Source organism: Dasypus novemcinctus, chromosome 28, assembly GCF_030445035.2.
Source record: "Dasypus novemcinctus isolate mDasNov1 chromosome 28, mDasNov1.1.hap2, whole genome shotgun sequence".
Lineage (NCBI taxonomy): Eukaryota > Metazoa > Chordata > Mammalia > Cingulata > Dasypodidae > Dasypus > Dasypus novemcinctus.
In genome coordinates, this window is record NC_080700.1 from 36,760,399 (window position 1) to 36,774,578 (window position 14,180).

Genomic DNA, 14,180 nt, shown 5'->3' on the forward strand with positions numbered 1-14,180 from the left:
AGTCACAAAAGGCCTCGTATTGTATGAAATGGAATTGTATGATTCCATTTATATGAACCATCCAGACTCGAAAACCTGTCGCAACAGGCAGTAGATTAGGGATAGCCCAGGACTGTGCTAACGGGCGATGGGGTTGTTATTTGGGGGTTGATAAAAATGTTCTAAACTTGATTATGGTAATGGATGCATAGCTCCATGAATATACACGAAAAACCACTGAACTGTACACTTTAAATGGGTGAGTTGTATGGCGGGTGAATTCTATCTCAATAAAGCTGGCATTAAAAAAAAAATTAAACAGCACAAAAGGAGCCAATAACTAAAGTGTGCTGTTTTTTTGGGGGGTGGGGTGGGGAGTTTGGTAGAGGGAAAAAGAATACGTATATTAGACATTCCAGTTGATGAAAAAAATCATCGCAACAGAGCAACAACTTTAGTCTGACCTTCTTGGACACAAGGGAGGGAAATGTTATGCAATTTATTGTCTATTGCAAGGAGCATTGAACAATTAGTGCTTAAAGACAGATATCCTGGAGGTCCTGAGCGCCACCGAGATTGGGGTGTGTGTTTTTGTGTAGCATGCGCTGAAAAGTGAGAGCCGTGTCCATAAAGGCAGCTCTGTGGAAACATCACGGATGCCTCTTCACCCCGTGGCCATTTCTTGTGTTGACTCTTTTTAAAAAATTTTATTCAAGTATTTCATTCATACATGAACATATATAAACAATAAGTGCATAGTAAAAGTTATGAACTTGCAAAACAAACATGCATGTCATCATACTGGGCTCCCATACATCCCCCACCACAAACACCTGGCATTGTTGTAAAACATTGGTCACAAACTATGAAAGAGTGTCGTCAAAGTATTACTACTAACTGTAGCCCATATCTTACCTTTGGTGTATGTTTTTCCCAATCTACTCGATTATTAATACCCTGTATTAGTGTTAATACATTTGTTGTAGTTCACGAGAGAATGTTCTCGTATTTGTCTGTTAACCTCAGTTCGTCTTCTACCACTGGATTCTCTGTGTTATACAGCCCCATGTTTTGTACAATCCATTCAAAGTGTACATACAGTGGCTCTCATTTTCACTGTAGAGTTGTGCCATCCTCATCTCAGCCAATTTTAGAACATTTTCATGACTCCAAAAGGAAAAAACCCATATCTTCTTATATCCCCATAGCAGTTTGATATGGTTATGAATTCCAAAAATAGATATTGAATTATGTTTATAATATAGTCTGTACCTGGGCATGATTGAGTTATGATTAGGGCTTTGATTGGGCCATGTCATTAGGGTGTTGAGTCCCCACCCCTTGGTGGGTGGGGCTCATAGATAAAAGGCATGGCAAAGGACAGAGCTGAGGGTTTCCAATGTCAGAGTTTGATGATAGAGCCCTGCAAAGTAAGCTCACAGAGGAAAGAGAAGCCAGCCCCAGGAAAAGAGGACCCTTGAGCCCAGGAAGAAGCAAGCCCTGGAAAGAAAGGAACCTTGAACCCAGAGAGAAGTGAGACCCTGGAAGGGAGGAACCCAGGAAGTCTGAACCCTCACAGACGTCGGCAGCCATCTTGCTCCAACACGTGGAAATAGACTTTGGTGAGGGAAGTAACTTATGCTTTATGGCCTGGTGTCTGTAAGCTCCTACCCCAAATAAATACCCTGTATAAAAACAACCAATTTCTGGTATTTTGCATCAGCACCCCTTTGGCTAACTAATACACCCCCTATTTTTGTCCCTTAGAATTACTATATCTTCTTTGCCATTGCTGCAAAAATATTACAACATTATTGTTAACTATCATCCATAAATTACATTAGTTTTCACTATATTCTTAACCTTGGGTTGATTCTTCTTTATTTTTTTAGAAGATACCAGAGATTGAACCCAAGACCTCATACCATGGGAAGCAGGTGCTCAACCACCGAGCTACATCCACTCCCAAATGAGAATTGGGTTTTTTGCTGCTTGGTTGTCTGGTTGGTTTTTAGGAGGGATGGAGATCAAACTCAGGACCTTGTACATGATAAATAAGCACTCAGCCCCTTGAGCTACATCCACTCCCCCGTGTTGATTCTTAATGAGAGACAATGACTCAGAAATGCTTTTATGGTGTCTAGAGCAGATCTGACCCATAGAACTTCCTGAGATAAGGAGACGCTCTGTATCTACAATGTCCAATCCAGTAGCTACTGTCCTTATATAGCCACTAAACACCTGAAATGTGCTACAAGTGACTGATGGGAATTAAGCTGTACTTTAATTTTAGTTCTTTTAAGTTTCCCCAGGTAGTTAGTGGCTGCTACATTGGACAAAGCAGATCTAGAAAATATTTCCAAACAAGAACATTATCCAATGAACCCTAAGAAAGTAACAGTAAATTTTGTTACCCTAAAAATCTGATGCTTGGTGACAGTTTGTTTAAAAACTCAAGGCAAAACACATCTATTTTGTACCCAGAATGGTCTACGCTAATGCCAAAGTGATGCAAGAGTACTGTACTACACAGAGAGCCCTAAGTTAAACTAGACTATAATTAATAGTGCAATGAAAAAAAAGCACTTTCACCAGTTCTAACAAATGTTCCACGCCAATACAAGGTGTTAACAATAAGATGGTATACCAGAATCCTGTATTTTATGCATGATTGTTCTGCCAATCTACCACCTCTCTAATAAAAAGAAAAAAATAGGCCTTCTGTTTGTATGCGATAGGTTTATTACTGGTGAAATTTTTGTAGGTTGGTTTGTTTTTGTTTTTGGCTTCTGTGATGGGACTTTAGAGCTACCTGCTTGCAACTAAATGATATCACATTAAATTTAAAACACCTTTGACACAGTGCATCCACATTCTCCATTCTACTAAACCTTTAAAAATTAGGAAAGAACATTAACTAGTTTCACCGGACTACGTGGAAATGCAATTCAATCCATGAGTCACAGTCTAACCAAAAAAATTCAGGGTTGTTTACCAACCGCAGAACTACCCTAAAATGAGCGCATTTGTATCACCAGGGGCTTCAAACTCGTCTCCTGAAATAAGATTTTGTGGCCATTTTAACGGCTGAGAAATGAGGTCACACATCGCATCGGGATTCTAAACCCCTATATGTACGTCTAAATATTGAGAGTAATTTAAGCTGAACCACGTTTCCATCTCAATTCCAGCACCTTTGTCAGAACACGTATCACATTGTTTGACTTGATTTCTTTCCTTGTCCGTGTTCCCACCGTGAACTCCTGGGGGCCTGGGTCTCTGCCAGTCCCTTGCAGGCACTGTCACAGCTCAAGGACTTCACAGACAAAGGATCTTAAATGGTTGAAATGAATAATGGGATCTGAATCCAACTGCAACAGGGAAAACAAAGCTGTGAGCTTGGCAGGCTGGAGATCGTCTCGGTCAAGGGCAGGGCTTGGGAGTCAGATGGGGCAGGTTCTGCCCCTCAGCTGTGTGAGTGTGGGCAGCCTGCGCTCAGCCCCCTGGCCCGTAAAATGAGGGTAACGGTAACGCTCACCCCAAAAGGGTGCAACGAGCATGAGTTGGAAGGTGCACGTGAAGCCTGTAGCACGGTCACTGGCATATAGGAAGTACTCAACAAACATTCCCTGATTTTAGATGTAATAACACAGTGCGTCGTTCAACCTATCTGACTTTTATGGTGCTAGTAAAGATTTCCACAAATTTTTCCTTTTGACTTTTGGCCCTTTTACTGCCCCTGCTCTTAGGAAACAGAAATTTAAAGTGATATATGCTTCCTAGGTACGATGCAGCAGCTTGTTTTTCCAACTGAGCAGAATGACAATACTCTGCTTCTTTCCCGCACAACGCTGACCAGGTATGCAGTAGGAATACGGTGATATTTCTTTTGCTACTTGCAGATAAACGCACTCTCTAGACATAACTTCCCAAGGGGAAGTTTCATATCCATGAAGTCCTGACATAAGGAATTTTCTCTTGGGGATGCATTTTGTTTGTCTAGGACTCTCAGCTAGATGCAAATGCCACTAGATGTATGGAATAAAAAGGATAATTTGCAAGTAAACTGAAGTGCCATTTATGAGAAACCATGAAGTTTTGTTCATGGTACCATGGGGGTGGGCTAAGATGGTGGGAGAATACAGGAAGAGAGATGGGAAGAGCGAGATGGGAAGATAGGAAGAGAGAGATCATGGCGGGCTAAAATGGCGGGCCAGTGCAGGAAGAGAGAGAGATGCGCAGGATTATCTGAAATGAAAGGGGGGCTGAACGCCTTCCAATCCCATGAGCAGAGTCCTTCTTTACCTGGCTGCAATGAGATCAAGGAGGTGCTGCCACCGTTCGCTGACCTTCCCAAGCTTGTATTCAATCTCGGACGCTTTGCTTTCATGGCTGGCTTTAGCAAGTCGTTCTCCCATTTGCTGGAGCTGGATTTTGTTCTCTTGGGCAACAGCAATTTCCTCTTGATAATCCTGCATAATAAATCGCAATCACCGAGGTTAGAAAGCATACTCTAAAAAAGCGTTCAGCTTGGCTCTACTAGAAACATGATAATTACAGTTTTCTATTGCTTCAGTCCTACTAGAGTCAGGATTGAATGTTTATATAGATGTTTTTAAAGGAAATGGAGGGAGGGTGCTTTTTTTACATTTTAAAAGGAAAATTTAAAGAGAAACACAATTAATGTACACAGATAACAAAAGACAAAATCTAAAGGAATTTAACTCCAAGAAACTATACTTTATTTTTCAAATCACCAACCTGACATTATACTTAGAAACAGTCCTCATACAAATGGCTGCCAAGAAGCAGATAATTGGGTTATCTGTGCAGATATCTTCAATGGGTTTCTTCATTTGAAAGACCTAGCTTCTAGAGGATGGCAACATTATAGAACAAATAAATACATGGCAAATGAACTCTAAAGAATACTGCCCATTGCTCTTAGAGAATCAATGGGTCCAAAAGCCTTCATTTGGGCAATTTCTGTCCCAGCTCTCCTTAAAGACTGTTTCGGTTAAAGAGAACAGGCTCTGTATGATTTATCTGCAAGAGCTCGACCACTAAATAGCGCACCTTAAATGATGAGGAGAGGAAACGCCCAATCCCCTGCGATCGTCTCCCTCTCCTGCCACAGTGATAGAGATTCCAATATTTAGGGTCAACCTTGACACTACGGCTTATGTTCCTGATATACAGTATCACCACAAGACTATATGAAGACAGGTATACCGAGGGGATGGATGTTTTAACCTTCTTCCTCCAAAGTTAAAGTGCTGCCAGGGTCACCTCCCAAGACAGCTACCTAAGCCAAGAAATGGGAAGAGCCAGGGGCATTTTATTCCATCCCAATGCTGAGTGCTCTCCTTACCTGTATCACTCCAACCACCTTCCCTGTTCTGCTACTTCAACACAATGGAATTCAAAGACCAATACATTGGGTGCACGTATTAATAATCGTGAAATTTTACCACATGCAAAAAATGTGATAAAGAAAATATTTATTTCAAAGGAATTACTCCAAGCCTAAAAGAAGTACTTATGGTTAAAACGATCCTCTTAGGTTCTCTTTGTAGATTAAACTGTTTCTGAGTGTTAATGCCAAATTTGCTAATAGCTTGGTTTCAATCGTTTCGTCAATTGTCTTTATCCATGTCATCAAGATGATCAAGCGTTGGTGTTTATTTTCTTTTACAAAAGAAACACCATGATGAGTAAGTTCACTAAGACTTTCTTTTTTCCAATCCCGTGATCTGTTTTACATACAAACGAATATAGTTAATAGTTTTAAGAATTAACTCCTAGCATTGTGCCAAATAAGATAACACCGTGGTCACTGTGCATAGTCCAAGTTTTTCTAAATGTAAATTGATTTGATTTTGTTCGAGAGAGTTTTTTTCTTCCACATGCCCAAAATATGCATCTCAAATTTCATAATGAAAATCTGCAAGACTATAGTTACCCTTATCCAAAATATATTCTATAGCAAATTTTACTCTCATACCTATAGTATGTTAAGCAAGACTAGCACAGAACAATTAGCAAAGTGCAGTGCCCTTAGTAGATGCTAAAATGAACTCTGTAATGTCTTAGCCCACATTTGGGAAGTTTACTATATCAAATATATGATTGCTTATCTGCAGAATTTGCAATTTTAAGAGGCAACCTATGAAGTTATTAATATGGCATGTTAGGTTTAGAGTTTTTGCTTTTCTATGTGTGCGCATGGAATAACAAACGTTTCCTCTTCAACAGGTAGCAAAAGTCTTAGCAGATAATCTATTTTACCACAATTTGAAAATATTCTGTTTATTTTATTCATAAAGCTGGCTTTTTCTGACCAGCTGCTTTTCCATTATAAAGATGAAATACCAGGGAGGGAATGTAGCTCAAGTGGTTGTGCGCCTGCTTCCCATGTATGAGGTCCCAGGTTCGATCCCCAGTACCTCTTTAAAAGAAAACAACAAAACTTAAAATAGAGAGGTCCTCTGTCAGGAAAGTAATTGTGAGGAAGGTTGTCTTCTGTGACTGTTCAAAACATGCCTAAAAATCACTAAGAATGAAAATATACACAGCCATTTATCTCATTCCTACCTTCTTGAGCTTCTCGATCATTTCTTCAATGAGAATGTCTCCATTTTGAGAAACTTTGCTTTCCATCTGAGTCAACCATTCGCAAAGCTCCTTGTTCTTTTCACTGAAGACTGCCCATTCATTCAATCGCTCACTTACTTGCTGCCGTCTTGAAGAGAGCTGAAAAGTTTGAAAATGGGAGAAAATGCAAAAAAATAACCAGAGTAGAAATCATGGCCAGCGAAAATGCCACACAACCTCTGTGGGGTGTGCTAAAGGAGCAACTGTTCATCAACTCAGGTCACTGATTCCTGGGGCATAAAACAAGGGGTACCGGTTTCTAGCAAAGTTTTCCAAAAAGGATTTGCTATTAGAAATGACCAGGAGATCATGAACTCTAGAGAGACCAGAGCTGAAGAACACACACATAGTTCCAGTTGTCCAGCTTAATAATGAGTTTTCTCTGGGCAAGTTCCTTTCTTTCTCTGCCCATTTTCTTTTTTAAAAATTTATTTTCTCTTTTTTCTTATGTAACAATTTTATTTCGATACAGTTCCCCCACCATAAAACTCACCTATTTAAGTTAATGTGCAATTCTGCAGTTTTTAGTATATTCACTGAATTTTGCCACCATCACAACAATCAATTTTAGAACATTTCATCACCTCCAAATAAAAACCCATTGCCCACCAGCACCCACTCCCCTTTTCCCTGCCCCATTCTCTTCCCAGCCCTAGACAACCACTTAATCTACTTTTTGTCTCTATGGATTTGCCTATTGTGAACATTTCATATCAAGGGAATGATACAATATACGGCCCTTTGTGACTGGCTGATCCCACCTGGAGTGAGTTGCTACCCTCTTGCTGCTCTGTGAGCCTGAGACAAAGCAGGCTAAATGGGAAACTGAGTCATATCACCAGGGAAGTACTTAAGATTCCTCCACTATCATCCGGCCCAGACAGATTTGTGTTTGAAGAGTGTAAGTAACTCAAAAGAACAAATTTTAAAGACTGTGGCAGGGTATGGGGTGCACTGTCTACGTATCTCACCTGGACCAATGCTGGGGTTAGGCATCCTGGTCTGCTAGTCTAATTCCCCACTGTTTTATGGATGCAGAATCATGGGCAGTTGGGTTAGGTGGGACCAGGCATTTTAGCTACCTGATCACTAACAGAGCCAACGCCCTTCTCAACAGTATTTGCAGGGAGATGGCCACACAACAGAAAAACAGCAGCTACGACTTCAAGGGACGAGGGTTGGGACCCCCACCCTACACGTGTAGAACAGGAAGCCTGGATCAGTTTGAGGCATTTGTTCATGGCGTTAAATGGGCCTGGCATTGCTTGAGTCTTTGATTGCGGCTGTGATGGAGCATGATGATTAAGTATCTCAGGCAGCCGAGATTTGAAGACAGGTTCCATCGGGTACTGGTGGTACGGCCCGAGAGAGTTACTCATCTCTTCCAGGCCTCGCTTTCTTCACTCGTATATCAGTTTTGTCTATTCCAAAATCTACTAAAAATATGTTTATTGTTTGTAATAAACCGGTGTCTACTATCTGCCAAGCACTGTCCTTTGAGCCAGAATTTAGTAGGATGATTATTGTATACAAGCAGGAAACTAATTTAAGGGACTTATGGAATTTGTCCTTTGCTACTTCTACTACTCCTACTATTGCTCTGCCTACTACTAATACTGCTATTGCTATTATTACTTTTCCTTTTACTGCTACTATTACTCCTCTTCCTTCTCCTAGTACTGCTACTCCTCCTACCACTGCTGCTATTATTACCACTATTACTCCAAATCCTCCTCCTCCTAATCCTATTATTACACTACTACTATCACCCCTTTCTGCCACTGCCACTACTCCTACTTCTATTATGATCACTGGTAGTACTTTTCCCTCTCTCCTGCTACTCCTACTGCTGCTATTACTACTCCTACTCTTACTAGTACTCCTGTTTCTACTAATACTATTACTCCCCTTACTGCTACTGCCACTGCTATTATTCCTACTTCTACTACCACTATTCCTCCTCCTCATGCTACTCCTGCTACTACTCTTTCTACTGTTACTGCTGTCACTACTGTTGCTACAATTATTCCTACTCCTACCATTACTCTTCCTTCAACCATGACTCCTGCTGCTTTTATTATTACTCCTTTTCCTCTTGTAATGCTACTGTTGCTGCTAATAAGTACTGCTACACCACCTACTACTACTGCTGCTGCTGCTCTACTACTGTTACTCCTCCTCTTCCTGCTACTACCACTACTGCTACTGCTACTCCTAGTATTACCGTTATTACTCCTACTCTTAATCCTTTTACTCCTACTGTCGCTGTTGGTACTTCTATTATTACTCCTCTCCTCCTGCTACTATTACTATTGGTACTACTATTATATGATTACAGGGCATCATTCAAGTTTTTAAATTCATTTCTCCTTACACTCCTGGATCCAATATAACCACTAAATAGCATGAATCGATTTGTGCAAGACTAAAGGACATCACTCATATTTTAAAATTCCTTTCTCCTTGGCACTCATGTATTTAAGCAGCTTGAGTAGATGTCCCTAGTGTTTATCACACATCATGAGAATATTGCTTCCATTCATTTACTACAGCTGAAAGAAGAGCTGGGAAGCACTGGTTGTAAACTGGGAGCCAAAGCTTTTAAAGAGCTGTAATTTCATAATGGGGATCCATCATCCTTTGGTCAGTAAAACTGACATTTAGGCTGTTCGATAAACTGTTACCATCCCTGCCTTTGGGCTCAGTTGAAACCCCAAATTATTTATGTTTCCTCCAGGGTTCAAACACGCCACGCCACTGACAGCTGGCGAGTACCAGCCAAAATCTACAGTGTATGCAGCAGTTTAACAGGAAGTACATCCTCTCCTACTTCATTATTTTTACCACGACATTTTGAAAAAAAACACCGAGACTTACAATGACTCTATATTTATATCTCCAGCAGAATGACACAGATCCGAAAACCAATACAGGAATAAAAGCAAGTACATGTCCTGGCGGCACACAGCACAACACAGCATTTTGGGAGAGAAGCCAAAAACAGGAGTCTCGGCTCTGAACTCTGCCTGCAGTTTCTACTCACAGTGTGCTTTCCTCCTCCAAGTCCTGACTTCCCATCGCTGCAGGTCCAGTGAGAATGGATCACTTACCTTACACTGGAACCCGGGGACAAGGGCACTGTTAACTAAAGGTTTTGGCTTTTAAACTGAGATGCAGGAAGAAACCCATTTCCTTTAGTGGTTTCAAACTTGATAGCAATTCACCGGAAACAACCAACTCAAGAACTAGTAACCCAGCTCTATTCCCCCTGGCATCTTAATTTTAATACCCACGATTAAGCTCCCACTGCTTTCAACAGAAGTTTTATTTACATTAAAGCAATGTGAAAGGAGTATGCTTCAGGTTTTATGCCTTCAGATGCTTCAAGATACAAAAGTTTCTAGAAACACTGGGCCTTCATGCTTCTTCCTCTTTCTTACTAATTCTTCGCCCACTCGCAGGTGCAAGGTACCGCATCACAGCACATCACGTGATCAACAGCAGCTTTCAAAATGTACGTCCAGACAGACTGTGAACCAGACAGATCCAGTCTGTTGAACAATTTTACAACAGATGGATTTCAATTTAACCATGAGTGATAGTTCTGTGGCAGCTTGACACAACACCAGTTTTCCTAAAACACAGTCTGGATGATCACCATCTTCTCACCCTCCAAAATATTCATACATCTGGCTGATATTTTACATATGAAAGAAAACAAGTATAAAGACATAAAATAATGCCCTTTAAAGATGAAATTAGATTAGTGGTTATATAGGGCTAAAGAAGGATAGAGGGATGGAGAGGTGACCGCTAAGGGGTATGGGGTTTTTCTTTTTGGAGTAATGAAAGTGTTCGAGAATTTTTTGTGGTGATGAATACACAACACGGTGATTACACTAAAAGCCATTGATTACACACTTTGGATAGGCTGCATGGTATGTGAATGTATCTCAATAAAACTGCTTTAAAAAAATCTGGGAAACTAACCAACCAATCAACCAACCAATGCCCTAAAGTTTTGTCTTAATTATTAACATGGTATAAATGAAGACTTAGCTTTTCTAGGCCTTAGAGATATAAAAAACATGGACCCTGCCGTCAAGGGTCTCTCTAGAATCTTTATGGGCATCAGTTAGCTGTAGCAATGGACCTGCTCTAATTCATTTTGCTTAACATGCTCAAAAGTATTGAGACAGCAGTAAGTGCTCATGAGGCTTTTTTTTTTTTAATTAAGCAAAACAAGTGAAGCTCACAAAAGCAACTGAACAACGCTGTGGTAATTTCCCATCATTTGCACCTGCAGGATAGCTTTCACTTACATATGTCATGAAAAAATCTTTACGTTAAAATTAGTTAATAATTTTTCATATGGTAATGTATTAATTTTACAGAAAGGAGTCAGAGAAGAATAAAGTGTTGTGTTAAATATCAGTCTCTCTAAAACAGCTCCAGGTACACTTCTCCTTGCCATCAATGAAAATATGGACTCTTTCAAAGCTGGCTGAATTCATTTTGGCACAAATCATCAACATATTGATAAAAATCATCTCTTACGTTTCTACCCCTTAAAAGTATATATTCAGGGGAAACGGACTTGGCCCAGTGGTTAGGGCGTCCATCTACCACATGGGAGGTCTGCGGTTCAAACCCCGGGCCTCTTTGACCCGTGTGGAGCTGGCCCATGTGCAGTGCTGATGCGCACAAGGAGTGCCCTGCCACACAGGGGTGTCCCCCGCGTAGGGGAGCCCCACGCACAAGGAGTGCACCCCATAAGGAGAGCCGCCCAGCGCGAAAGAAAGTGCAGCCTGCCCAGGAATGGCGCCGCCCACACTTCCCGTGCCGCTGACGACAACAGAAGCGGACAAAGAAACAAGATGCAGCAAATAGACACAGAGAACAGACAACCGGGGGAGGGGGGGGAATTAAAATAAAATAAATAAATCTTTAAAAAAAAAAAAGTATATATTCACAGGACATTGTCCTCACATCTACCAAGTGTGTCCCAGAGTTTTCCACTTAAAAATTATTAGAAGTGGCTCGATGAGTTGGGGACCTGCTTACCACATGGGAGGTCCCAGGTTCGAGTCCTGGTGCCTCCCACAGAAGATGGGCAGGCACACCTGCTGCAATGAGTTTGACACCGTACCCCACAAACTAGGTGCTGCACCCCACCGCAATGAGCTACATGCCTAAATGAGCAGATGCCATAAGCCAGCAGACACTATAGCTCACAAGGAGCAGATGTGGCTCAGTCCATTGGACTCTTGCCTCCCATGTGGGAAGCCCCAGGTTCGGTTCCCAGTGCCTCTTGTAGAAGGCGAGCAAACAATGAGCAGACAATGAGAGAACCATCTGGAGGGGGGGGATAATTAAAAAATATATTAATAAAGTAAATAAATAAATCTTTAAAAAAAACTATACTAGCCAGCAAAAGGGAGAGCAAGAGATCTAGTTTAAATGCACCTATAAGATAATGATAAGATATGGCTGCCTGAATCAGAAACATTCTTGTAAAAGCCATGGGGTTCTTCCTCTGTAAATGATGAATTCTGGGATGCGTCCAAATATGGATCAAGCCATTGGACATTGCCAGTCACCTCTCAGTTTTCCATCATGATGAGCTAAAGCTGAGTCCTTGTCTCACCTGGTGGCAGAGCTCTTCCCACTGCCTTTGCAGAAGCTCCGTGCGTTCGTCAAGGATGGAGATGTCATCGGCACTGATAAAGGCAGAAAGAGTGTCCTTCAGCATTGTCAGCTGGGCCAGGTCTTCTGTCCAGCTCCCGACTGCATTTTCTAATTCCTAGATTTAAAAACAGAATTATTGAATGCCCGTGGGCATCTCTCTTCCACAATTTCTGAGGTGTCTTTGGAGACTCCTCTTGACACCATTTCCTTTCTATTCCATTCTACTTGAACGTCCAACCTGGGATCATGTTATTGGCTTCCTACATCACCTGATCATTTGCCTAGTTCTTCTGGGAAAACACCAGGTTGCTTTCTACCATCAACTTATCCTTTCCTTTATCTTTTCTATGGCCTTTTCTGAGTTGAAGTTTTGAGTTCCTACACTCTTAGCCCATCCTTTCTTTTTTATCCCAAGTTACTAAACATCCTAATGAAAGACTTTTAGAAACAAATTAGACTTTGATCTTTGGGCACTATGAATTGCTATATTCTGTGATATATACTTATAAACTAATGACTGAGAAGATCTGCTGCTATTTTAACTCAATCAAAAATAATGAATTGGATATATTTTCTACAGGAGCAGTGATTTCTTAGAGTTACTGAGAAGAAAAAGAGATAAACCCTGCCCTTTTGGGGAACAATTTAAGAAAAAAGTCCGTGTGACCTTTGAATGAGTTGACATCATTTTTTTTTTTTTTTTGCAGTACTCTGATGGATGACCAGTTTTGCAATTTGTGTAACTCTTGATCTCTGGCAGCTGTTGTAATTTTTAGATTCCAGCTAATTTAGTCCATGAATAGAGTGTTTCACATGGCTCTTTCCTTCCTTTCTGTCTCTTCACATGGAGGACAAGTTTCCAAAGGCAAAGGCAATTAACAGAACTGTTGGAAGCCAACTTTCAAGGCAATTCAGGCAAGCAAGGTTTATGCTTGAATTTTCCAGGTAATTGCTTTGTTTTGCTGCTAAGGGTGGTTTGAGGCAAAGGAGCAGATAGCCGAGCATGCATCTTTTTAGTCCACAAACTCAATAGTAGGGCCTGTTTGCAAGTAAATGTGAATTGAAGTAGCCCTGATATTTACTAACTATAAAAACATACTAAACTTTGAGAAGCCTGTTCCCTCATCTGTAAAAGGGAAATAACAGACTAATAGAATCCTTTAGTGAGCTTGTATATGTGCCAGTTGAGAGGGCCCAGGGACAGTGACTAAACCTAAGAGGAGTCTAATAAATGCCCATTCCTTCCTATCAGAAGTTTCCTTTTGTAATTTTCTATAAATTTACAATCACAGGCTTAAAATAAACTCTTTCTAATCTTCTCATACTTCTGAATGAAACTCCTACACATAATATTTCACTAACTTACAGTCCACGTTGTAAAATACACTAACTTTTGTTTTTCTTAAACTTGACCTTTCCAAGTTTCATAGAATATCCTTGAAGGTTGATAACGAAGGGAAAATTCTTACAGCTACACATTTCATTATTTCTAGACATCCTTAAAAATTAACCTTTCTCCAGTGCTTAAGAATTCCAAAGGAAGCAGAGAACTTCTTCATCAAAACCCAAAGTCATTTAAGTATATGTAACATTTTAAACAAAATTACTCAAGAGCAGTCATTTGCAAATGGCTATGGGTACAAGGACACGTATAATTTGAAAAAGGTGCATTTTTAAAGGTAGTTTTGATACGATCCTGCATATCATGAATTGAGAGTTGCTGCTTGGGTGCATTATCTGGCTACCCAGCTTTGAATGTGATGAACCCACAAGCCACCATGCAAGGAGTGCCTCTATTAGCTAAAGGTTTGTTTCCAAATGCAACTTGGTGCTGGTCCTAATCGTGAGGTTTTTAGGAT

General features: G+C 40.6%; 1 protein-coding gene across 1 annotated transcript in view; it reads right to left on the reverse strand.

The window, feature by feature from the left end:
* Positions 1-14,180, reverse strand: part of SYNE1 (spectrin repeat containing nuclear envelope protein 1) — a 497,459-nt gene that overhangs the window by 61,101 nt on the left and 422,178 nt on the right. Inside the window, exons 128-130 of the mRNA XM_058289685.2 lie at positions 12,281-12,436; positions 6,574-6,732; positions 4,285-4,451 (exon numbers count right to left, since the gene is read on the reverse strand). Coding sequence (XP_058145668.1) covers positions 4,285-4,451; positions 6,574-6,732; positions 12,281-12,436 — 482 coding nt within the window. The remainder of the gene's footprint in view (positions 1-4,284; positions 4,452-6,573; positions 6,733-12,280; positions 12,437-14,180) is intronic.